Source organism: Anas platyrhynchos, chromosome 20 (assembly GCF_047663525.1).
Source record: "Anas platyrhynchos isolate ZD024472 breed Pekin duck chromosome 20, IASCAAS_PekinDuck_T2T, whole genome shotgun sequence".
Lineage (NCBI taxonomy): Eukaryota > Metazoa > Chordata > Aves > Anseriformes > Anatidae > Anas > Anas platyrhynchos.
The window spans coordinates 3013235-3038081 of NC_092606.1; the positions used below are offsets into that span (position 1 = coordinate 3013235).

A 24847-nucleotide genomic window follows, 5' to 3' on the forward strand; every position below is an offset into this window, starting at 1 on the left:
GAAATCGATTCAAATGGTCTTTTTTATTTTTTTTTTATTTAAATACAAATACAGCATATAAAATCACACGACGCGAAAAAACAGCACGTGTTTTAATTATTTACATACATTACACGGAGATGACAAAACCAGCCCTGGGAGCCTGACGGTGTCTCACACCGAGGAGCCTGGCGCACAGCTGGGAAGCAGGCTCCACAACCCAGCACTCGTGTCTCTCACTCACTGTCCATCACAGGAAGCAGATGTACGCAAGGCTTTCTCAAGTCACACTAAAGAATCAGACCGTTATTTCCGGAATATAAACTGGCTTAAATCAAAAAAATATTTTAATTAAGGATCCTGGATGTTGTCGTTCAAGAAACAGCAAATCTGGGCTGCCAAGCTTAGCAATCCAAGTGTGCTGAAGTACAACAGTCAATTCTGGCACAACAGCCAAACAATCTTCTTTCTCTGTTGCAGACGCATGTGCTGCCTCACGTAAAGCTTGTGTAAGCTTCAGGAACATTGCACCATAAACACCCTTCTGCAACGCCACAAAACATCCACCAAGGCTAACTGCTGCAGTTGTAAATGAAGGAACAACCAACTGCACGCAGTAAGCACAAAGGATTCTTCAGCCTTCTTGTTCACTGAGATGTGTGGAACTGCTTTGGTATGGCTGAAATCTGTCATCCCTTTCACTACAGGAAATTTAGCTGCTGGCACTGTCGCCTCCAACACTAATTTCTGTTTAAGCTTATCCTGATGACAACTTAAGGTACCTTTTTCACTTTATTCCTTTGAGACCAGTTTCAAACTTTCACTGAAGGCTGTCTGACCTTTAAAATTATTATCTCATGAATTGACACTTCGACCAATGGTTTGGGGAAAAAAAAAAAAAGTTAAATCTTTTTTGCTCTGCAACATCGTGGGACAGTCATTTATTTGCATTTTAGTAAAGCTTTCCAATCTCAATTTTTTTTTCACCATCATTTTGCCATTTGCTCAATAAATTAAATACTCACTTCACAGTGTCAAGAAACCTTTTATGGGTGCATTGCTGTATCACAGAGTTGCACAGAGTGTGCAACCAAGCAAGCCTGAAAGATCACGCTTACTTTCCCTGGAAATGATTTACCCACCACAACAGCCTCAAAAGTTTTCACTGAAAGCAAAACAAGTCTCCCTGAATTATTATTCTCTTTTAAGAAGGTTCAGACATAACCGAATCCAGTGAAAGAAAAATTTCTCGTGCTCCAGCTCCTCGATCCACTTTGGCAGCTCTATCCAAATTTAGGCACCATAGGCCATGGGACTAGCTACAGTATAATCTCATTTGCATTCTTCCTAAACTCCACTTACGCTCATGTTGATTATTTCAATGATAGTGCTCTCAACACACTGGCATAACTGAACATCAGGGTCCATACTCGCAAAATCCCTTGAACAGCTTTTGTAAGGTGAATCTTTACAAAGTCCTGACACTTCATTTGGTTTCTCTTTTAGTTGCTGGAGACCTATAAAAATAAATAAAAATAAATATTAAAAAAAAAAACATAAATAAGTTATCTGCCTCTTTGTTTCTTTTTATATACCCTCTTAATCTCTTAAACATAAATAGCATCAGAGAACACAGGATCACATGAATAGAACGTTTGTGTTAGACAGAAAAAAAGACAAAATTACTTGCTAAAAATCAACCAAATGATTTAAATAGCTGTATATCATCAGATAGCTCATTTGACTTTGCATTTCCAATGGACTAGGAAGACTTATATGACCATTATGCCTCAGCTGAGAGACAGAAGCGTCCTATTGTTCCCAAAAGCCTTTGCTCACATTTTAACCTTGCACTATAACTGCAAATTCTATTGACAACACTTGCTTGCACAGATACATCTCACAATGATACAAATGGGGAAACAAAGCAAAAGGCTGGCAGTACAAAGCTTAATAAAAAGGGTGCTTTCAGCCCCTTCGGCTTCTAATTTCTCCAACACAATAAATCCACTGAACCCTATCCCTTCTGTATTTACAAATCAACATTAGGACATTTCATATTGCATTTACTAAGCTTAAACTTTTGAAATATTAACATTATTTTCTCCCTAGGACCATGACATTACCTTTGAAATACAAGCTGCTTTACTTACGTGTAATAATTGGGTCAAAGTCTCTTGTCTGTGTAGCAACATCAGAGGCACAAACTTGCCCAATCTGTATCAGCAGAGACATAATATCCTCATACAAAGGAGGGAAGGCTTGACAGAATGACACCAAACAAGGCAGGGTTGGCATAAAAAAGGTATAGCGTTTTGATTGGGTTAAAACTATAAAGGAAAAGGAAATGGGTAAGTAAAAAAGCAACTATTATCATAATCCAGTCAAGAATTGTTGTTACTTTTACAATCATAATTAACACAGTGGTATTGTGGCAAAATTTTATTCAACCTAGACTAATCTAACTTCCACAACCAATGCATTAAGGAGTTGCTGGAATGCTTACCTGTGAGTAGGGTTCCCATGACATTGATAGCTAAACGAGCCACACTGAGAGATTTAGGTAGTGCGTACTGGATGCACAAATATGAAAGTAACTGGATAGCAAATATCTGTTAAGTAGGTAAAAAGCAAAAGAAAAATAAGCAAAAAGTTATAAATTGTTTTGCAATTTCAATCCCAAGCTCTTCATGTAATTTAGGAGTTAGTAAATATTCCCCATTTTATAGTCAGAAAATAAGAGCAAGTGAAATCTTAAAAACAGTTACTGTGAAATTTTTATGCTGCCGTATTAAAAAAAATCAAAAAATCAGATGTTTAACATTAAACAAACAGGTTTTCAAAATCTAAACCTTTATGCAAGTTCCTCTAGCTATAAAGTACCAGATAAAATCTAAGAAGGCAAAACTTCTGCCAACTGTTATATAGGCAATATATACAAAAAAGTTGTTATTCAAAGTGCTTTTATGTTCTTGAAAGTAACATTGAAATGCATGAGCATTTCCTAAACAAGTGTACACACACGTCAGCGGAGTCATCACAATCCCAGATTTGGTGGGAGGGCTTTTAATCTAAGGTGAAAGTGCTACCGATACTACCTTAATATACTGGGCAGGTTAGAACGAGACTTATTTTTAAGTGATCCTTTTATTTTCTCCCCCTAACCAATACTGCATCAGCATTAACTACTTCCAGTGACTCCCAAACGAGACGACTGCACAGTACCTGTTTTTCAAGTTCAGGCTGGGCAATGAGCTCAGGTATGAAATCCAGACAGATGTGCATTGATGGAATCCCTGCCACTGTCAGTGCCAGAAGTTCGCACGGATAACCCTGTGGGATTAAGGAAAGAAAACAGATATGCCCAAGGTGTTTTAAAAATTCTGCTTCAATTGAAGTTTTAAATTAGATCTGCATTATTGCTTTTTTTCAAAACAAATATAACTCACTTTTGTTCAGAAAGACAAGCAACAGGCCTATACCCCCAAGGCAACATGAAGTAGGCTGGGTGACACACCCAGGGTCTGAATCAGTTCTTTATCCACAGGACTCAACCTATTATTTGCATATAAATTCCTTTTCTGCTCCCCAAACTAAACCAAGCTGCATAGATTCTTTTTCTTTTGTGTCCTTGCCCCGTGTTCCAAACACCACTATAGGCCCCAACTTGCTTATTTCACAACTGCACTATTACAACTTTTCCAGTCACTTAATCAGTTCCAGGTCAAGGCAAATTAACCGCTTTTAAAGAGACTACCATCTGGCAATGAGAGATTTAACACATACCAAAAAACATATTTATATAAAAAATTTGCTAAGCTTCCCCCCCCCTTCTTTTTTGTGAAGGCCTACAGCTGCTGTGGCAGGGGCATCCTTTCTCCTTCCACTCTAAAGAGATAAAGTGTGCCCTAGCAAAAAGGAAAGATAAGAAGTTGATATTTGCAGCCAAATTACAGTTTTGAATAATGGGTATATTAATTCAAGAACATGGCCAGAAAAACACTAAACCACACAAGATGTGGAACAAGTAATTACAAGATGAGTACGCCAGTTTTCTTTGGCCTAGAATGGACACACTACTTCAGCATAAATAATGGCAAAGGCACAAACAAAGCATGTGTTTAATGATGAAGAACAGGCATAGTTTAGCTGCTCCCCTCTCAGCTACAACACCGAACAAAAGCACTGAAATTTGGTGGAAATGTGGGTACTACAAATTTGGGAAGATGGGAAAAAGAGGAGTGTGCTTTTGTAATTTGTGAGGAACACAACAATAGCATCCAGCATTCTTTGACCACTTCACTTGGCTCTCTCCTAACCGGAAGAAACATGAAAAGAACTAAAATAATGCAAACCAGACCTGGAAATGAACTAGTTTTACTATGTTGGGGTCGGCTATATACATTTGATGCAGCAGACAGCAGATCAGACACTGGACTTCTCGAAGATTGCACAGCAAGCTATCTTCTTCTTCCTCTAGTTCTGGACTCTTAGGACCTGAGGTACTCTGAACACTCTTTAGCAAACTGTATGTATTACTGCCCTGAGTTTTCTCATCTTCTGTCGGTAAGCAGATCTCTAGAAGAATCTGCACAGCAGCGCTGTCCTGTGAAGAAAATAAGCAACAGAGCACACATAAAAAAAAGAAAATAGAAACAAAATACAAAGTAATGACAGTTTAAGAAACTAAAGGCTGCCACATGGCTAGAATTTCTGGCTATAGAACGTTTTTCTATCGGAAAAGAAAACCCACAACTCAGTTCAAGAATCATAAACCCTAGAGAACATTAACAAATTATCTGAACAAAAGCTTAAATCCACCAGATTATTGTAACCACAGGTCAGAACAATCTTTTCAAGGGAATCACGTACTGTTTCAAAATACATCTCCAACAGCCCCCTAAGGCATCCAGATCAGCCAAAAAACACTCATGGCCATGCAATTCACATAATTTGGAGGGGACTATGCTACCCATTTAAGTATAAAACCTCCATTAACTCAAAAACCATCTTCTAAGAGGGATTCTAGATGTGCCATTCTTCCAGACAAAGGTAAAAATACAATGTCTGTGAAACAGGATTACCCAAGAACTCCCCCAAAAATAGTCAACAATCTGAATGCAAGAATAAAAAATAATAAAAAAAAAAAGAAAAAAAAAAAAGAGACAACCTTTTTATTTATTTTCCACTTCTGTATTTGTTTTGTGATTGTCTTTCCTCATGTCATTCAATATCCATTCCTCCCCCTTACCTGAGCAGCAAGCAATGCATTTTTTAATTCTTCCCTTGTAACTTCTGGGGCTTCTGGACCCATTGCATTATTTTGGGATGGCCTAATGTCCTGTTCTGCTGTTTCTTTTAGGTGAGAATTGAGGTAAGCTTTCGACGCAAGAAGATATCCATTCAACATGTGCAAAGTTATATCCATCAGAGGAGGGCTCCTAATGTAGGAACACATACAATAAAGTCGTTTCAGTAAGCAGAATAGTAAGATAGTAACAATAAAAACAAACTTAAAAGAACTCCAAAAGGATTCACTCGATTGTACTTTGGTCCATACTAAAGCTGCTTTCTCCAACACAGCAAAATACTAAAGGGCACAAGCCTTTCTGCTGTCCTGCCACTCAGTCCTTCTTCTCTCATGCACGCATATGCATGCATACCCTCTACACAAACAAGAAGCTACTTCAGAGAATAACTTCTGACAAACAAAGGAAACTAGAAAAAAATCTGCTATACGTGAATTTAAACCAAAATAATGATCTGAATGATGGAGAAAATATAAGGCAGGGAAGCTCTAAACAACTGCTTCCACAATACCAACATGATGGTTTTCAAATCACATTGCATTATAAATCTCTCTGACAGTTTTAGAAGCTTGGGATTTTCAATTTGCAGCCAGGGCTGAATGGACATACATTTAAATATTTCTCCTACGGGTTGGCATTAAAGATGTCAGCAATAGAAACTTCAAGTCCAGCAGAGTTGTAGCAAGCCTAATGAAAATTGGATTAACAGCTCAATTGCTAAAAGGCAGGGGGGCAGATGCATACCAACAATAATATGAAGAACAAATCAAGATGATACTAGCCATTTATTATGAACAGAAGGGTATTAAAAAAAAAAAAAAAAAAAAAAAAAAAAACAACAAAAGGGGCAAAAATAAACCACAACTGACAGAAGACGTGAAAAAGAATACAAAAAGGAAAAAAGCTAGGGGTTGAAGTACTTTTACAAGCTGGTCTGCTGCTATCAATTATGATCATTTCTACTACTAAAATTCTCAGCTTGTTCTTCTATATCAAAGCCACAGTGCAGCTTTACACATCCTCCTCTGTCATCACTGACAGCTACAGGAAGTAATTTCTCTGCACTGCTAAAAGACTTAGTTGAAAAATGAAGCAAGTCTACCTCTGTTACATACAACCAGCACCTGCTGGCAGAAACCACTACCCAAAAAGAAAATATTTACAGGTCCATGAAGGATGTCAAAAGACAACTGTGAAGTGGAAGCATGCTACAGTTACAACCACCACCACCACCATGTGGCAGCAGCCATTTTAAGCATGCTGCAATGTCTAGAACAAATTCACACACACAAATCTAAAATGGATGATCTATGTGCAAATCACAGTTTCCAAAATAGAACTACATGTAGGGCTGTTTAACAAGACACTCAGCTGGACAATATGACATGCTCAAACAGCGTGCACAGTTCACTGAATCCTCAGACCAACAAGCTTAATACAAGAATATGGTGCAGCAAAAGATGGATCTTAGAAGCTCGTAAGACTAGTTTGAAAATATTTCAAAGTAATGAACCTTTTTATTTTTTTATGAGACATCTTTATGTACAGCACTCAGTATGTATCAATATAAGTACCGCAGAGCATAAAAAGCTAAAAGAGATGCTTACCTATGAACTCTCTGATCACATCTTAGTACAATCAAAGGATCAATCATCAGATCATTCTGAGTGTATTTCTGTTGTCGGACTATTTTTACTGAAGGCTGCAGAGCATTAACAGTCATAACCCATAACCTAAAATGAGATTGTTTCAAAGTTGTTTTTTTTGTTTGTTTGTTTTTTCACTAGATAGTCCATAAGAAAAAAAAAGGATTTGTTTCCTGCTGTTCACAACAGCAAACTAAATGGTATTTTGAGCCTACCTTCTCGGCATCACAGTGTTAAGAACCATCCAAAGTTTATTGACTGTCTGAAGAATCCTCCGAGGGACTCCAGCATTCAGCAAGCAATTCATATTTGATGTCAATACTTCTGCATATGGGATCAATTCACCAGCAGAGAGAAGTGTTAAGTGCTCTAAAATCTGCATCAGCTGGGTATGATTTCCAGGCAGCATGGAAAATGCTATAAAACAAAGACAATGGTAAAACTGGACTTATGACATTTTTGATGACTTCTTGACCTGAGGACTCCTAAGTTAACGAGCTTGCAGCAGAGTATTTTGTTTGATCATACTGCATTTGCATAAAGAAATTAAATGACTACGCACTTCCAAACCCACTATATTCCTTCCACCAGTTTGGAAAGAAAATTGCTTACTTCAAACAAAGCTTTTACCTTCCTGGAGCTGTTTAGGAGAATGATTCTTTGCAATGTTTGTAAGAAGCATCCTCCTCAGTAAGGCATCAGTGCCGGTGATCTGTTCCTCACAGATCCAGTCCTCCACGATGCAGAGGTGAGGGTAGTTAGTTGCAAGAAGGCGTAACAGTGCAGAATGCAAGCCTTTAAGGGCATTAAGAAAGTATACGCTTTAGATTTAAATAGTTACATTAGTCACCTGAACACATTTGTGCCTACCATTTCAACAACAGATCTTAACTGAATCACTGACAAAATGTTCAACGAGCTTGCATGTTTAGAGCCTGAAATTCTACCTCCAACAGAAAGGAAAAGTTCCATTTTGGAAAGGTGGGAGGACCCTACAGCAGCTTTTAAACTTAGCCTGAAACAATTATAAATTCTCAGGTAATTCCCACGCTAACTACTCTAGAAAGAACTACCCTCCTCAAACTTTCACGGTTACTCTTTAAATTTATCTATAATTTCACTAGTTACTATTGACACAGTTTAAATGAAACAAAAAGGCAAGCACACTATGATACAACCAGCAGCAGAAGAGCTGGAAACAAGCTTAGCTTTCTTTCTTCATCGACATTAGACTTTGATGCACAGATGTACCTCCCAGTTCCTGCTGCAGTCCTTGGGCCTGCCGGATGAGGTACTTGATTGGAATCTGATCCATTAAGGCTGAAGAGTAAGACTTGGGTTTTCTTTGCATGGCAGCTACAAGGGAATGGGAAAAAACCCACACATAACAGTTACAGTGTGAAAAAAATCTATTTCCCCAACTGAATTGGTAAGGAAAATGTAAGGCATTAGCCTCTATATTATTCAATTAAAATAGAGAAAACCCCTAATTGCACACCTCATTCCTGGTAGAGCATTAAACTACGTCCTTTAGGAAACTATTTCTGTGAACATTTCCATTTAAAGACTTCCCTGTCATTTAGATTTTTCATATCTTCATACTATTTTTGATCATGTCCAACTGATTTTGAGATCATACTTAAATCTGCACTGTTTGTATTCAACATTAAAAAAAATAGATATAAATACTGTGTTTTCATTGAAATGAAATTCAGTCAGTAATGTACACAACATTCTTTTACAACTGATAAAGCCCCAGTTTGAAAGATAGAAAGGGATCATTCAGCCTTGCCAACTATAAAATTATAAAATTGCCAGCCCAAAGAGATTTGCTGAGTTTGCTAACACATGAACAAATGAAGATCTAAAGTGATTAAGAAGTCTTAGCTAATTGTTTCTAGATTTATCACATGGTCAAAAATATTTATAAAAATATAGAAATACATTTATATAAATGTAAATAACTTTTTGGCCAGCTTGGACCTTTTTCAATCTGGAAAACCAACTACTCAGCTATGGATTTTTAGCAGACAGTTTATCTGCTTAATTTCTATGGTAATGCTGTATGTACTACAAGAATCTAAGCTTTTCATACTGTGCTTGAATCTGACAGCAACATAAATTTTTGGCTATTTTAAGAATCCCTCTAGTTGCATCAAATTTTTAGATTGTTATTTTTCAGAGATTCATTCACATATACCTAGTGTCTTCGTGTTTGCCAGAAGTGCTTCTTCGTATGACAGGACATAGTAGAGGACGAGCAATTGTGTTGTGATGCTGTAACGCTGAGTAAGACGAGTATTTTCTCCCTGTATAGAAAACCATACAAATGTCATGTTGCATTCCTTATTCCTGAGAACAAAAATTTGTATTTACCTGCAAATATGAAAAAAGATAAAGTAATAAACCTTGTATAAAAATATCAAGCCATAGGAGGTCCAAGCTGAAAGTTGCAGTTTTTTTTTTTATTTTCTTAAAAGTTTAAAACCTAAAAGGTATTTTTGATGTCAATATACTAAACCACACATACATTGACATGAAAGTACATGAAAGAAACAAACAAATCATTTACCCCAGTGAGTCCCTGGAAAACATTCAGTATCTCCTGTTCCGTGACAGGCTGATTTGTGGCTTCTGGGTTGGATTTTGATGCAGGAGTAAGAATAGAGTTAATGTAGACATCAATTAGAGGAAGCAGCTGAGGATGGAGTGGAGTGGTGGTTTCACAGAGCTGCCGATAGATCCAGTCCTAGAAAAAAACATGCCACCATATTTAGTTTCAAAGCTGCCAGGTAATTCTTTTGTTTGCAAGTACATTCCTTTTTAACTGGTTACAAAAAATTGTATTGAATGAGGTTTTGACTTTGGAAAGTATCATACCTGTTCTGAGTTGAATGTAGTCATAAACTGCATATCCAAAAAGACCTTTCTCTGCTCTACACAGATCTACCAATAAAGCTTGTCCTGTCTGAAAACATTGCTCAGACTACGATTTTAGCACATAAAGAGGACAGGGAGAACCTTCTAATTATATATAACTTAACTATGTTCAGAATCCTGGATTACAGAGCTATATAACTAGGTATCCTAACTCAATACACGGACAATTCTTAGGTATCCTAACTTAATACATTGTCCTTTCTTAAATTGCATGGTCATAGACAGTAAGATTCATTAATAACTCTGTTCATATTGTAACTTTTTAGGCAATTCTACCACAAAAAATAAAGCCTGCAAAGCCTAGTCAACATCCAAAACAAAGAACAGAAATAAAATGAATATCATACCTTAATGGATACTTTGTGCTTGGTGAATGACCGGCTTCTTAAAAGCTGGTAAATGCAGTGAATAGGTAAAAAACCAATAATGTTGGCACTGAGATTGCCTGTAACCGGCACACGAACTGCATGGGCTGTGACAACCTAAAAGAAAGTTATAATTACCAAGAAAATACCACAAAAAAAATATATATCACTATATCACAACGTATCTGCACAATGTGACAAAGTTACACAGCTGCATCCTTTCAGGCATTTATTTATTTTTCATTGTTTGGTAGCTGAAGAATACTTTTACGTAGTTTAATACAGTATATGCTAAATTGTAGCACATATACTACACTTATAAACAATTTCCTGTTACTATATTTTTATGTCATTCTAGACTATTTTTCTCTTTTGCTTTCCCATTATTTTAAAACAGCCTAATGTTCAAAACACATTAGATCACTGTACAAAAAGAAAAGGCCAAAGTTCTTCATTATAGGGATGGTGCAATTTCTTGTAGGTCAAACCAAAGCGATTAAAGAAAAAAAAAGCAAAGGAAAAAAAATAAAGGCTTAGACTTCAAATACCTGTTCAGTGAAAATCTCCTGTGTGAAGATTGTCTTCATTCTGCTCAGAGAGCTGGGCTTTATAACAATCTGAAACAAACAAACAAAATTTTAAGTTCTAGCTTTCTTATAAGTTCTGTAAATTTATTTTATTAACTATTAACTTTTTAAAATTTGTCTTCATTGTAGTACAAGGAAAAGATTCACATATCTAAACTTGACATGTAAAACAAACCCGATTTTCAAACATCACAAGTTCACGACTCTATGTATTCCTCATCTTGCAATCTAACTAACTAGCTTAACAATTGGTTGAAGCAAGTCTCCCTTGATAACTTATAAAAGTGAATTAAGTATTACAGATAGATATTTCTTTAAACTGTTTAAAATAAAACCTTTGCAGATCAGTTTGGAAACAACATCAATTCATCTTCTTTAAAAATAATTTCTTGTAAATAATGATTTCAACAAGTCAACTTTTTTTGAAGGTACCTTTTATCATAACATTCCTCTGTACCAAGTGTTATGCACAGTATGATGTGTTTCTAGAGGAACTAATTTAAGTTAGTTACTCATTTATTGGGTATATGTTTACTCGGGTACATTAGCAAAACCAAAGTTTTTTTTATTAAAATTAAAGTAAATACAATAGTATAAATTCACAGTAAGAAAATTAATTTTAACAGAGAAATGTGTGTGTTAGTAACAGCTTAGGACTTACCTTCATTCCCAAAGTGGAGCAGACCAAATCAATGATAGCGCTGAGCTGATTACTGTGGAAATACATGGCTACCAAGAGAAGCATCTCTCCAAAGGAAGCAGACACACCAGAAATGCTATGATACCAAAAAGGAAGAGTTAATTCCCAACAAGACATAAGTAAATATGAGAATAATAGAGACACTAAAAACAAAAGAAGCCTGCTCTCACCTTTCAAAGTAAGCTTCTTCCTTTATCATCCAACTAAGCCACATTACCATGAGTTGCTCCTGTTCGGGTGTACTGCACAAAGAAATTACAGAAAAGATCCATTTCCCAGGAATTTCAGTTAGTTTAACTAACAATTACTAGCAGGAAAAAAAAATTAAAAAAAGAGTATTTGAGGAATCTTATACCAGGATACTTTCTGACACTGTCTACTTAGCATCAAACAGCTGATAAGCACTGATATTTAGCATGAACTTCGAAGTCTGGGCAAGAGTCCAGCTGTCAGACAATTTCCTGTCTTGAAAGCACACATCAAAAAGCTACATCCATTAAATAACTATGTTGCTACTTTTTTGAATAAGGTCCCTAAAGAATTTAGTCATAAATATGTTCAGTGGAAAAGTAACCGGTAAGGCCTACTTTAGCCTTCAAAAACCATTCCAAACTAAGCCACTGCCAATACTCCCCTCAAAAGATTGGTTACCAGCACGTGGGTGAGCGTGAAATAAATCCCTTCAACTAATGTAGGGAGATTAGTATAAAGAATTAGGAGAGAAAAAAACTGTGCATCTCTGGAGGTCATTGCCTTAACTGTATTAGAACAGTAATATCTTCACAAAACTCCTCCTTTATTGCAGTACCTGACAAGGGTGGAGAAGGCCAGAAGCATACAAAAGGAAAGAGAAACGAAGCGAACACCAGCTGGAGTTGCAGGAGGCCGGCTGGTCATCAGCTGCAGGAGCTGCTCAGCTTCTTCATCAGTTGGTCTGAAGGGGGAGGAGAAAACACTGAGCATTTAACAGGGATTTCCAACCTCATCAGAATGGTTAAAGATTAAGGTTTCTCTATTATTTAATCTGTTTATCAAGTTACTATCAATATACGAATATCTAGATTAACTGGCACTTCTCTTTGAACTGAAGAATCCCAATAAAAATCTCTGCTAAGAGATAACAGTGAGAAAACTTCCCCAGGCCATAAGCATGCCTATTGGTACAACACACTTAAAACCAAAACTAATGTTGTATGAAGATGCTACATTAGCACTCTCTAAAACGTAAAACCATAGCAAAAGAAATTCAAAGTTCATACAAAGTACGTTGCTAGACTATTCAGCTGTTCTACACCTTTAGGCCTAGACTTACTTTAATGAAATCTGTAACACTGATTTTGCAGCATTAAACAGAGGAACACACTTCATGCATTAATATTATTTTAAGTTAAAAAAAATGATAGACAGTGAGTAAAAACATATTAAAGAGCATTAAAACATTCATTACTTCAGCCCAGCTATTCCCATTAAAGCACAATAGAGACGTAACAATGCGCTGGCTTTCACGACATGCTCTTCCTTCAGTCCCGAATACACGGACACATTTGGCTCCATATCAACATCTGCTTCTTCAACAATGTGTGTGCTGCGAACCGTGGGAAGGATTCCCATGAGCTCCAGGAGCAGCTGCCTTCTCATTTGCCAAAGCACAGAACTGATATTATCTCTTTTTCTCTGTGTAAGAGGTTAAAAGAGGAGAACAACAATATAAAATTAATCTTATCAGACACTATATTATAGAAGAGCTTCCGTAATTCAAGGGAAAAAAAAAAAGAGAGAGAGAATGGGAAGGACTGAGGTTTTGTTTGTTTGTTTTAAAGAAAATTTTCTTTACCAGGGGAACGTGCTACACATGTATATCTTACCTGTTGGCCATTTCGGATAAATGTTCCAAACCAAGTTCGAACCTTTGCATTTGTTCCAAGTAGCAAACCGCTCACAAAACACACCAGGTCACTCACTCCATCGTCCGAAGATTCATTTTTGGTGTGATCCAAGGTCAAAGCTACACCAAGACCTGGTAGATGGCACTCTTCTACCTAGATAAAATGTCCAGGCTCAATTATCTTTTTAACATTACACTAAGATGACAAATAATATTCATGTCTTGTCTCGTGACAGATGAGTTACAGGCTTACCACCATGCCTCGGACCCTGAGAGCTTGGGAAGGGTTCATTTTACACAGGTGACGGAGTGCTTCTGTTCTACGACGGCCTCCAACACTTTCCTCATCCTGCCGTTCACCATTCTTAATCAAGCCTCTACAGACTAAATATCCAACAGGAGGAGTTAGTAAATCTGACCTTTCCAACAGAAAGTCACGTATCCATAAACACAAAGCCAAGCCATTTTGTTTGGCTCACTATGATTTATTAGCACAGCTACTCCAAGAACTGGTGATTAACACTGAGTAGGACAAACAAGGAAATGGTCTTCCCCCTCTGAGAAATTACAGGATCTTTGTAGATTTACACATCATCTATTTATTACTTATATACTTTATCTAATACAACCTGTGCATCTGGCAGCCCTAGAGACTGAAATCTTACTGCAGGGTACAGGATACTAAATGGGCAATGTCAATACAAATCTTTCACACCATAATATGGCTCAATCTGAAGGACAGGTACTATTAGCAAAGCTAGACCAGGTTCATCATCCCAGTCATTCACTGCCTTTAAAAAGGTGACCAACAGATGAGAAGCTGCAACATGCACACAGCGAGTCTACAGTCAGGCTGCAAAAAGGGGAGTGAATGTGATGAGAAGGGGAGGCCTATCAGCATCTCTAAGCATAAACGCATTCAATTACATTTCATAAGCTAAGCACTCATCAGTTCAAATACTCACAATATGTGGTTTAGCCTAGAATGAACTTCATTGCTATAAACTATTTCAAATCTTTATTTTTAAGCTGGACAAGAAGAAACTAACTCACCCTCATTAAAGCTATCAGGAACATTGGCCACCAGGAGGCAGAGGAACCAGGCTCCATTTTTAACATGCAACAGAGCTTCTGCTACATCAACTATGGGCAACAGTGACGGCAACTCTGGATAAAAAATTTTAGAAGTTACAGAGTTTCACTATGAAACAAACAAAAACTTGAATTTAATATGCTGTTAAGTAACATATCAAACCAATGAATGAAAAAAAAAAATCTGTCATTTATTCCTCTTTCAAAAAGCTATACAGCTGAGATTAACCTTAAATCAGTCACAACAGGTCAAAAAGTTTCGTTTTCTTTTAAGTTTGTATTTCTTTTGAATTCATAACTTCTTACAAAATTAATACAAATGGAACATATTTGTAGTTTTTATATCTATATATATACCTGCTTGCAAAATACAGAGAACATCTGCTGCCTCTTCCAGATAGACAGGACTCTCAAAGAGCTCCGAAGACTTGAGAAAAAATTCTCCATTTGATTCTGACACCTGCAAAGCATTATTCATCATCACTGAACAAGTTTTAGGAAACAATTTGTCTGATCAGACTTCCCTAGATTGAAATTCAATAGATTTGATCTATTAAAACTGCCAAAAACATATAGCTAGAAGCATAGAATAGTGAAGGAAATGTTTAGAGTAATAAATATTTACTAACAGAAGTATGTCAATACAAGTAGTGTTATTGTTTCTTTCCAGAAGAAAAACAGCTGAGAATTCTAAAAATACACTAAGTTCACACAAGGAAAATAAAATACAGAAGAAAAAAATACGAGAAATACGGTAGCTAACATACTGCAATAAGAGTAAGAGCACAATTTCATTTTCAAATATAGTTTCTGCATTGATGCATCACAAAATCGCGTTATATTTGAGTAAAGCACGTTATAAGATACGCTGAACAAATATTACATTAGAAAAGATTACCCTTATTTGTTCTGAGGAAGAAAGGCTTCCTCTAGGACGTTGGGTTCATAAGGAGTTTACTCACAAGCCACTGTTCGATAAAATGGAAACTGTAAGCCTTGGTGCACCAGGTAAGATCTGGAGAAGTGTACTCACAACAGCAGTGGCAGTGGTAACATAACGGGGCAGTACATCAACTTATTAGGAACAAAGCCTTCTGGCTTCTTTGTCTTGCTAATATAAAATTCACAACTACCCAGAAATTAAGAAATTTACCTTATTCATAATTGCCAGTAATTCGCTGAGTACGAGCCGGAGCCGGCGAGGCGAATCGCTGTGCTCGAACTCCAGCGTCAGGCCGTGCTGCAGCTGCGACACCAAGATGCTTTCTCCGCTGCCTCCTCCTAGCTTGTGCCTACCAGATGATTAAAACACAACAGTTATCACATCTTTTGTATGCACTGGCAACTTTTCAGGTAAAAGACGATAATTCCGCAAGAATTTCTTCTATCACACTAAAGATTGGACTGCGGTACCTGTAGAGCGTTAGACAACCTATTTAGGCGGATTAACGTGGTGTATTCAGAAAACACCAGCAGAATGACCAGGGTCTGTGCTCCCCACAGCCCAGCCAAAAGCCCAGGCAGCTCCTCGGCCCCTCAGCGCCTACCGACCGCCCCCCAAAAGCCCCAAATACATCGAATAAAGCCGCAGGGAGGCCGCCGGCAGCCACCCGGGGAGTTACCGGAGCTGCTGCTCTTTGCTGGCGTCCTGCTCCAGGGCGTGAAAGTCGACGGAGAGCAGGGCCACGATGGAGTTGACCGCCTCGACGCCCGAGAGGAGCCTCAGGATGAGCTTTTTGTCCTGCGCCCAGCTCTGGCTCTGGTCCGCGGGGGCGCACAGGGCCATACGCACCAGGCAGGGCAGCAGCAGCCGCAGCTCGGGGTCGCTCAGGGCGGCCAAGCGCACCACGTCCACCTTCTGCATGGCCTCGAAGGCGTAGGGGCTGACAAACTGCAGCCCCGAGCACTCGGCCATGGCGGCGGCCGGCCCCGGGTCCCCTCAGCCGGGCGCTGCCAACGGCGCGAAGCGATCGCGTCACGGCCCTGAGGGGAGCGGCGGCGGCGGGCGGGAGGGCTCGGCCCGCCCCTTCCTCTCCCTCCCTGCTCCCCGAGAGGAAATAAGGAAACACCGCAATCAAGGCTTCATGAATAATTTATTCCATTTGATTTTTTTTTTGTTATTTTTTTTAAAAAGTATAAACCTTTTTTTTTTTTTTTTTCTCATTTCCTCAATCACAATTTGTACAACTCAGTGTTTATGGCATTCGGCAGCAATAGTGTTTGTTCCTTAATCACTTTTTGTTATGTCATGATAAATACGGCGGCTTGGACCATTAAGTGTCACGGCTGTGAGAGAACGTAAGTTTAAAAAAAAAAAAAAAGAATAAAAAAAAAAGTAAAAATAGAAGACAATCCTCCCCTTGGTGCGCCCCGCGTGTGGTGAGGGGGCGGTGAAGGTGACATGGCTCCCAGGTGGGTGCCCGGCCCTCACATCCAGTTCGCTCCGAAAAACCTCAACGCTGGAGCACAACGGCCCGAAACAGTGACCCTGAGGAGTGTGGCAGGTCCCAAATCCAGTTCTACTGTAAATTAAGCTCTACACCACTGAAAATGGAAAGTACACCCACAAACAATAACGACAACGAGAATAATAATTAAAAAAAAAAAAAAAGTATAAGTATGAAGCATAGTCCTGGGTCCTTTAATTAGTTTAAAAAAAGGAAAAAAACCTTCCCAGCTGGAGGTCATTGAGACAGTAATGTCAGACCATGTCACCTAATTGAGAAAAATTCTCAAAAGAAACCCAGATCGAAACATTGTTTATGCAGCATTACTATTGAAACAGACTGATATGCTGTGCCATACTGTTGTGCAGCAAATTATATGGTGCAATAGCATTTTAAAAACATTTTACTCTTTCTGAAAGCTTTAAAATAATGCAACATAATATTTTGATATTACAGTATTAACAAATAGTGCTTGATTAAAGACATCTGCAAGTCTTCATAGACACATGAAGTTAAAATTACCATTGGAGGTAAATATAGAAATACAATAATCTGCGCCATACTGACAGCTAAGTAAGAACATAGCTGAGGATTGAAATATAAATTCATTTTTAATTATTTCAAGAAATGTTAGAAAGATCTAAATGTTAGAGCTACTTTAAAATGTAAGGGTTGTTTGCAAGTACAGTGGTGGTCTGCTGCTCTAGCACAGTGCTCTCAAATTAATTCAAGTAGTAGCAAGCCAAAGGTGACTAAATGGCTTAAGTACAATATAGCAACATTGAAATACATAATTTTAATTGGAAAACAAAAAAATAACTTTGTGGACACACAAAACGGAGTTACATTTCCACAGCTACTTAACAGAGCACTGCCAGGAACAGCATTTTCTTGTAAGACCACTTCAAGAAGCCAAAGCTGAAGCTTTCAAATCTTTAAGATTGTACTTGCTAAAACACCCAGGTTATTGGCTTGTGGCAATTTTACTTATAAATCAGCAATTATGTGCACTTAAAATAGTTTAATGAAAGTACACTAACAAAAATGTATGCCCAATATAGTAGTTGGTGCTGGCAATTTTGATAAGTACGTTGCCAGCTCTAACTATAATTTCAGAAACGGCCCTCCTAATATTTTTTAGTGGTTGCAATATTTTAATTTACTTATAATTTACTTTAACTGTAGGGAAAGAGATAGAGGGAAAGGGAACAGGGGTGACCGCACATGGGAAACTGACAGCTTTCACAGTTGGAAAGTTTCACAGGGAAGGCTGTGGTCCAGATAACAGAACACAGTTATATCAACGTTCAGGCAGCTGATTCACTTACCTTTGTGAACACAAAAAAAGCCACACCAAAACCCAGCCCTTGGAACTTGGCTAACTGAGCCAGGGTTAAAAATGACCACTTAAGCAACAAAACTTCCAAAAAAAAAAAAATCTAGGACATATGCTTAGAAAACTCCAGTTTTAGAGCACTTTTCCACTTCAAAAATCTCAGCCAAATGAGGAAAAAAAACACCTTCAGCAAGATAAAAAACGTGCTGCTTAATCTATGGTGCATTGTCATTATCATGATAAAGTAATGGTCAGACCCAGTTATTAACTCTATTTATCAAAATATGCTCACTGCTGATTGCACTCATGTTATTTTGAAGAAATGACTGAAAATTTTCATCACCAATTGTACAACTTCTTTATACAAAAACAAAAAGGTTGCTAATATTGTATATACAAGATTCAAGGAGACTGTTCATAAGAAAAATTCTCAGGCAGGTATTTTGCATTTACAAAACCATAATTTTCATTAACACAGTACATTTTGTAAATGCAAGTGATTTCTTCCTTGTAGAGGATTAACAGTGGGTGCACAAATGCATCTTAAAAACTTGCTCCTTTAAAGGTTTAAACCAGCCAGACGGACAGCGTTAAGACCCAGGACACAGGTTATCATAACGGGCTCACGTGAGCACTGCAGGAGTTAAGTTTTTAATCTGGCAGTCGGAAGATGAGGAACCAAGGAAAAGCATATGCAGTTGCTCTTCAGCACCCGTAGGGGCTATTTTAGAGCAGCATCAGACATTTGGCATGTGCTAGGAGAAAGGAAGGAAGCTACTGAGGAAAAAATGGTGACTTAATAGGAGGAGAGGTTTATCAAAGCCTTGTGATTTGTCAGTCCCTTCCTTAGGGAGGGCTAAGCCTCCTTGGCACATGCCCCAGTCTGAAAAGGGGATACGGGGAAGGCCATATACACTGATACCTGGTACCTTCACCACAGTGCCAAAAATACATGAAAGTTTGTTCAGGGTTTTGTGTTTGGTTGTTCTTTTTTTTTTTCTTTTTTTCTTTGTTTTGTTTTTTTTGTGTGTTTTTTATTTTTTATTTTTACTAGTGGAATAAAACCTGAATACCAGAATTCACTGAGAATCTATATACACCACATTTTAGTTAAACACACACCAATCTTAAAGTCAAGATTGACTATTTTTGCATTTGTAAAATGGCTAGAGCTGGGCTAAATTTCAGCCTTACAGGAGACTTTGGGTAAAAAGATTTTTCTGTGTGTTCTGCTTCAAATTTGGTGTTTTATCACACATGTGAAAGAAACTAATGCAGTCGCCACAGTGCCAAGAATATCTAGGTAACAACAATGCACAATAGATATTCTTGTAATAATAAAACTTGTACACTGGAAACAGATCTGAGAATCTAGCCACAGCCCTGAACCATAACACAAACTTCAATTGAAGAGTTTATTCATTTTATTCTCACTACAAGTTAAACCACCTACAATATCACTTATATATTGCCATTGTTACTCTGTAAAGGTGTGATATAAAATGCTGTAAGACCCGGTACCTTTTCAATTTATATAAACACAGTGAACTTCATTACTGTACATGTACTCTGCAACTACAGCTTAGCTGTAAATCCCCCACACACAATGGTATGGACATTAACCCCCTCTATCCCCATTAAACTGTACATCAAGACAATACAAATTTACTGTCCCCACCCCACCCCCTTACAAAAAAATAATACTCTAAAAGCAACCTACTGCAACTTTTAATTAAGACGATTACATATATTTTAGACCAATTGCTTTAAAGCAAGAAGGCAGTATAAACCTTCTAGGAAAATTTTTATAAAAGAGGTTAAGAAATATAAGACAATTTATACATTTAAAAACTTACAATAAATAAGAGATGCAGGCATTTTTGAATACTAGGTACTATAATCCAATACAAGAACATCTTGATGTTCTGAAGCCATAGGTTGAAACTTATTGTTCCTCGTGTTTCTTCTCATCTCCATGCTTTTAATATTCATTAACCATGACTGGGTACTATGGCTCATTACTCTTCACAAATACTGTGACTGGGGAAAAATGGTTAATTCTGCTACTAAAAATGTTATAATACACTTTCTGATCATCATTCTAAAGCGTCCCCCATAGTCAGTGACTCAAAGACAGCAGGGTAAGTAGGTACCCCTCTCACAAGTCAAAACAATATTTGCTGGAAGTAACAAGATTCATACCCCACCACAAACAACTTGCACTGAGAAGAATTATAACTTAGTCCTGCAGTGAAATATCCCTTTTCCTCATTTTTGTCTTGCAAAATTCAGATGAAGATCACAGCATATTCATGATAAAGTTATACAACTGATTCAGCACCACAAAATGAATTGGGAGACATGACCGTCTGTCCTGGGTTGCAGGATCACAGGTTAGCCAGGAGAGTGCATTGTACTGTTCCAGAACAAACCTGAAAAGCAAAACAAGCTTCCATTAAGCCAACAGATTTTTCTCACCAGTATTTTACAGTCCTAATATACTAGTTTGTTTGGTATTAGGCACGTATGCTTCCCAACATGCTGAAATAACGTGCTTTCAGAATTATTACAAGCACAATCAATTATTACAATTCAGAATTATTACAAGCACATCAAAGCAGAAGTTTATTTCAGTAGAAAACAGTCATTTTAATTGTTGATTCTCATTAATGTTGAGGTTCATGTATTAAAAACACAAAAGGAACCTTTTCTCAGTGTCCTATGTTTACATGACTATCTACACTCTTGTACTTCAGCATTTCAGTATTTCCACGACCCATGCAAAATTCTGGTTTAAGTTTAACCATCTTCCACTCATTTATACACTGTTTTCTGGTTTTGATGAACTCAATATTTTTCAAATATTTTCAGCTGTAATCAACTTGAATTAAAGAAGGGCTTAGTGATCTTTGTATTTAACTGCACTGTCCTGTGATAAAGCCATCTTTTAGTCACTCAAAGCACAGCAGTTTATTGTGTTTGTGACGTGCTGAGGACATCAGCAAAGAAATAACAGCAAGAAAAACAAATATGTAGATCTATTGCAGCAATATTAAAGATGAAATGCACCGTATTTTTGCAAGTGATCAATCATAAATACCTGAGCACATCAGAAGTTTGATTAGAATCAAGTGGATGGGAGTGTTTACTGTGGAGTAGCTCGTCTGATTGCACTGAAGGCACATGGAGGTGCAAAGAGGCCTAAGAAAGGAAGAAAGATGTTAGCACTTATCTGATTGAACTACTACTTTCTTCCCTTTGTACCACCAACCCCCATCTTGCAGCCACCTTCCATTCTCTGACACGAGCTGAAATAAATCTTGGCTTTATGCAGTCAGTAAGCGCAGGACTTCTCTCTCCTAAGTTGCATTACACTATTCGCATTGTGCTTTTAAGAAATTGTTTTAAGATGCCTTTGCCTGCATTAAGTGATTATTAAAAAGGCAACTCAAGCGTAATGAGATTCCTATTAATACACAGCCTTTATAGAACCATAGAATGGTTTGGGTTGGAAGGGACCTTAAAGATCATCTAATTCCACCTTCCACTAGACCAGGTTGCTCAAAGCCCCATCCAAAATGGCCTTAAACCTGTTCCAGTGCCTCAACACCCTCAGAGTAAATAACTTACTCCAAATATCTAATCTCAATCTACCTTTTTTTAGTTTAAAGCAATTACCACTTTTCCTATCACTCCTGACATAGAGTCCCTCCTCAGCTTTCCTATAGCCCCTACTGAAAAGCTGCTATAAGGTCTCCCAAGAGCCCCCTCTCCTCCAGGGTGAAGAACCCCAACTCCCTCAGCCTCTCTTCATTGGAGAGGTGCTCCAGCCCTTTGATCATCTTCATGGCCTTCCTCTGGACTCATTCTAATACAGCTATGTATTTAAAAGTCCACTTGCTTTCCCTAAGACCAATCTATTCCATATTGGAACTTCTCAGGGTACTACAATATTATTACTTTATTACATTACTTCCCTCCACCACCAGTCCCCCAAAGGGGTCAAACATTGATCCAAAGTCTGTCTAGAAACAGAACAGGACACCTATCCTTACAAAATACTTTAGCACAGAGCCACTAAGAAAAAGGTGTCAGGATACTCCGAAGAAACCATCAGAAAAGCAGAATCCTTCAGACTATTTGCTACCTTCCATTAATCATTTTTATTCCTTTTCAAAAAGCGAACATAAAAAGCTAAAGCTCAAGAACTTGAAACCCAACCTCTCTTGAAACAAAACCAGACATATTCCAGAAGCTGTGCACCGACTCTTTAAACATAACAGTTCTCCCAATTCAAATCCCTGCATGTTGCACAGTAGTGTGTGACAGACTGTCCACAAAGATGGCTGTACAGCCTGACGAGCTTACTGTACCTTAAGAAACAAGGGACACTGATTTTGTGCTTGAGGACATGCTGACCAAAACCAGTCAGGCAATGGACCTGCTTTGGCAGTTGACACAAAATAACCAAGGGCCAATGGCTGTTGCAGTATATTTGTTACTTCATCATGAGATTCCGTTGAAAGCAATCGGTCTGTACCTTGACCCTACAAAACAAGCAACAGTTTAATATTAGAGAGCACAAAACAGAAGTTATCTGTCACTTTCAAATCACAAAGCATTTTGAAACATCCAGGCCATTACACAAGTTTTGCAGACACCCCACTAGCCAGTTAATTCAAAACATTTCCTAGGAACCTTCCATTCCACAGAGGACCATGAGCAGATGCAGGAAAACAAATGAACAGAAACCACATAAAGACATATACTCTTACCTTGCCCATGTCACCTCCATGGGGGTAGTGGGACCCTGGAGAATGTACAGGGGATCCAGTAGGGGATGCAGGAAGTATATTTATAATATCAGGATCAAGATCATCTCCAGTGTCTAACAAGTCAAAGATCCCCATTCCATCTGCTCCATCTTGAAAAAGAACAGGAACAGTCAATTTCTGCAATTTCCCTACCTATAGGATATGACAACACATTCTGAAATCAAGTGATTTTCCACATAAATCCTGCAGTTCAGTAGAATGAACAGTCTTATTACAGGGGGACTGATGAGAGAGCTTTGGTTTGTTTTTAAAATAAGTCCAATCTACTAACCGTTGTTTGTGTTGAAGGCCAGATCCAAGTTTTCAGTGGTATAAGTTGACGATGCTACTTGCACAGAAGCAGATGTGGGAAACACAAGTATGTGAGTGCATGACGTGTCCTGTGGGGTATTCAGCTGAGATGTCTGCATATTTAAAGTGGTGCTGCGTCCAAATACAGAGCCAGTCGATACAGAATCTTTGGAAGACAAGTCAAGCATTTCCTTAGTTTTGCAAGAATTAACTATGAATTCCCTCTCCAAAACATAGTTTCTCAAATACCTGGCATTATGATGAAGGACCCCTGTGGTTCCATTGCTACCAAACAAGCACTGAGAATGCTGGGAGAGTCTGCAGCAGAGATGCCACACATTCTGCACATGTCTTTTAGTCTCTTACTGAGGGACTGAAGATTTCGGCGACTCAGCAAACAACTCCAATCTGATGATAAAAAGGACATAAGTCTGTCTAGAAGAACAGTGCTTACTGCAGAATACATATTCTACATAAAACACTGTGTGGTACAAAGTTCACACGTGTTAGGTGTACAAAGAAACTCTAAAGTTATATAGGTTTTCTTCCAGAAGCAGGGACAGACACTGTATTATTTAAGATTAAAGCTCCACATAGAGTTTTAGACTCTAAAATGCTAACATTACCTTTTAATTCCCCATGTCCTATTCTTCCTAAACGTCCTATTACAACTCTCCAAGGCAAAGAGCTCATCTGCACAAGTCCTAAGCACCATTCCCAGAGTTTCTGAAGACCAAGCCTGCGGGCAGAGCCCTTTTTCCTGCGAGCTCTAGAATTTAAAAAAAAAAAAAAAGATAAAATCAGAACCCATTGACAAGAAGTTTCTCTAGCTGCCTTTGGGACTTGCTTGTAGTAACCTGAACATTAGCAGGAAACAATGTTAATATTGTAGTACATTAACTGCTACTTCACATTCAAAAAAGGAGGCTGGTTTGTTTTTAATTAATCACATTCTAACACCGACATCAAGAAACCAGAAGGTGGATGTAGCAGGAAGAAACATACAACAGCTCTCAGGAAACTAAATAGCATTCTAGAAGTTTTAACAATATACACATAATACTGAAATTATCTGTTTGTTTTAATTTTACTATATGGTGAGTCTACGTAAGTCAGAGTTACTCTTACATTATCATAAATAAAATAACTCTGGGGAAAATAAAGAAATACACATGCTAAAAATTAAGAACTCATTCTTACCTGTTTGGTACATCAATATTAATTATGCAAGTCTCTAACTGTTCTCCATAGAGATCTGTACAGGATGCAAGAAGCCATCTTTGATCGTGAGACAAACAGTAGCCTACAAAAAGTACGTTATACTTCTGGCCAGCTTCTCCAAAAGTTTCTCCTAGTTCTGTTTGCTTGTCTTTTACAGGAGCCAATATAAAAGGAGGGGTGTAGAGTCGAATACACTCAGGTCTCTATAAAAGAT

At 37.9% G+C, this 24847-nt stretch overlaps 2 protein-coding genes across 3 annotated transcripts in view; both read right to left on the reverse strand.

The window, feature by feature from the left end:
* Positions 1-4: 4 nt before the first annotated feature.
* On the reverse strand, positions 5-16515 carry INTS2 (integrator complex subunit 2). The gene is made up of 24 exons (XM_027472659.2): positions 16126-16515; positions 15657-15795; positions 14861-14963; positions 14465-14578; positions 13665-13795; positions 13392-13565; positions 12974-13200; positions 12335-12460; positions 11697-11768; positions 11488-11602; positions 10788-10856; positions 10222-10356; positions 9507-9683; positions 9135-9243; positions 8186-8290; positions 7565-7729; positions 7150-7351; positions 6896-7021; positions 5231-5420; positions 4340-4585; positions 3205-3312; positions 2486-2591; positions 2133-2309; positions 5-1496 (listed from the first exon to the last, which is right to left on the reverse strand). The coding sequence occupies exons 1-24, from the start codon at positions 16416-16418 to the stop codon at positions 1327-1329; spliced, it is 3579 nt and encodes a 1192-aa protein (XP_027328460.1). The 5' UTR covers positions 16419-16515; the 3' UTR covers positions 5-1326.
* Positions 16516-19687: 3172 nt separating this feature from the next.
* The window catches only part of MED13 (mediator complex subunit 13), a 55162-nt gene continuing 50002 nt past the window's right edge, over positions 19688-24847 (reverse strand). For both annotated transcript variants that reach the window (XM_027472658.3, XM_027472657.3), the window contains 8 exons: positions 24613-24836; positions 24039-24181; positions 23662-23820; positions 23393-23578; positions 23062-23210; positions 22660-22833; positions 21387-21487; positions 19688-20718 (listed from right to left, as the gene is read on the reverse strand). In XM_027472658.3, coding sequence (XP_027328459.2) covers positions 20586-20718; positions 21387-21487; positions 22660-22833; positions 23062-23210; positions 23393-23578; positions 23662-23820; positions 24039-24181; positions 24613-24836 — 1269 coding nt within the window. In that variant the 3' untranslated portion in view covers positions 19688-20585. The remainder of the gene's footprint in view (positions 20719-21386; positions 21488-22659; positions 22834-23061; positions 23211-23392; positions 23579-23661; positions 23821-24038; positions 24182-24612; positions 24837-24847) is intronic.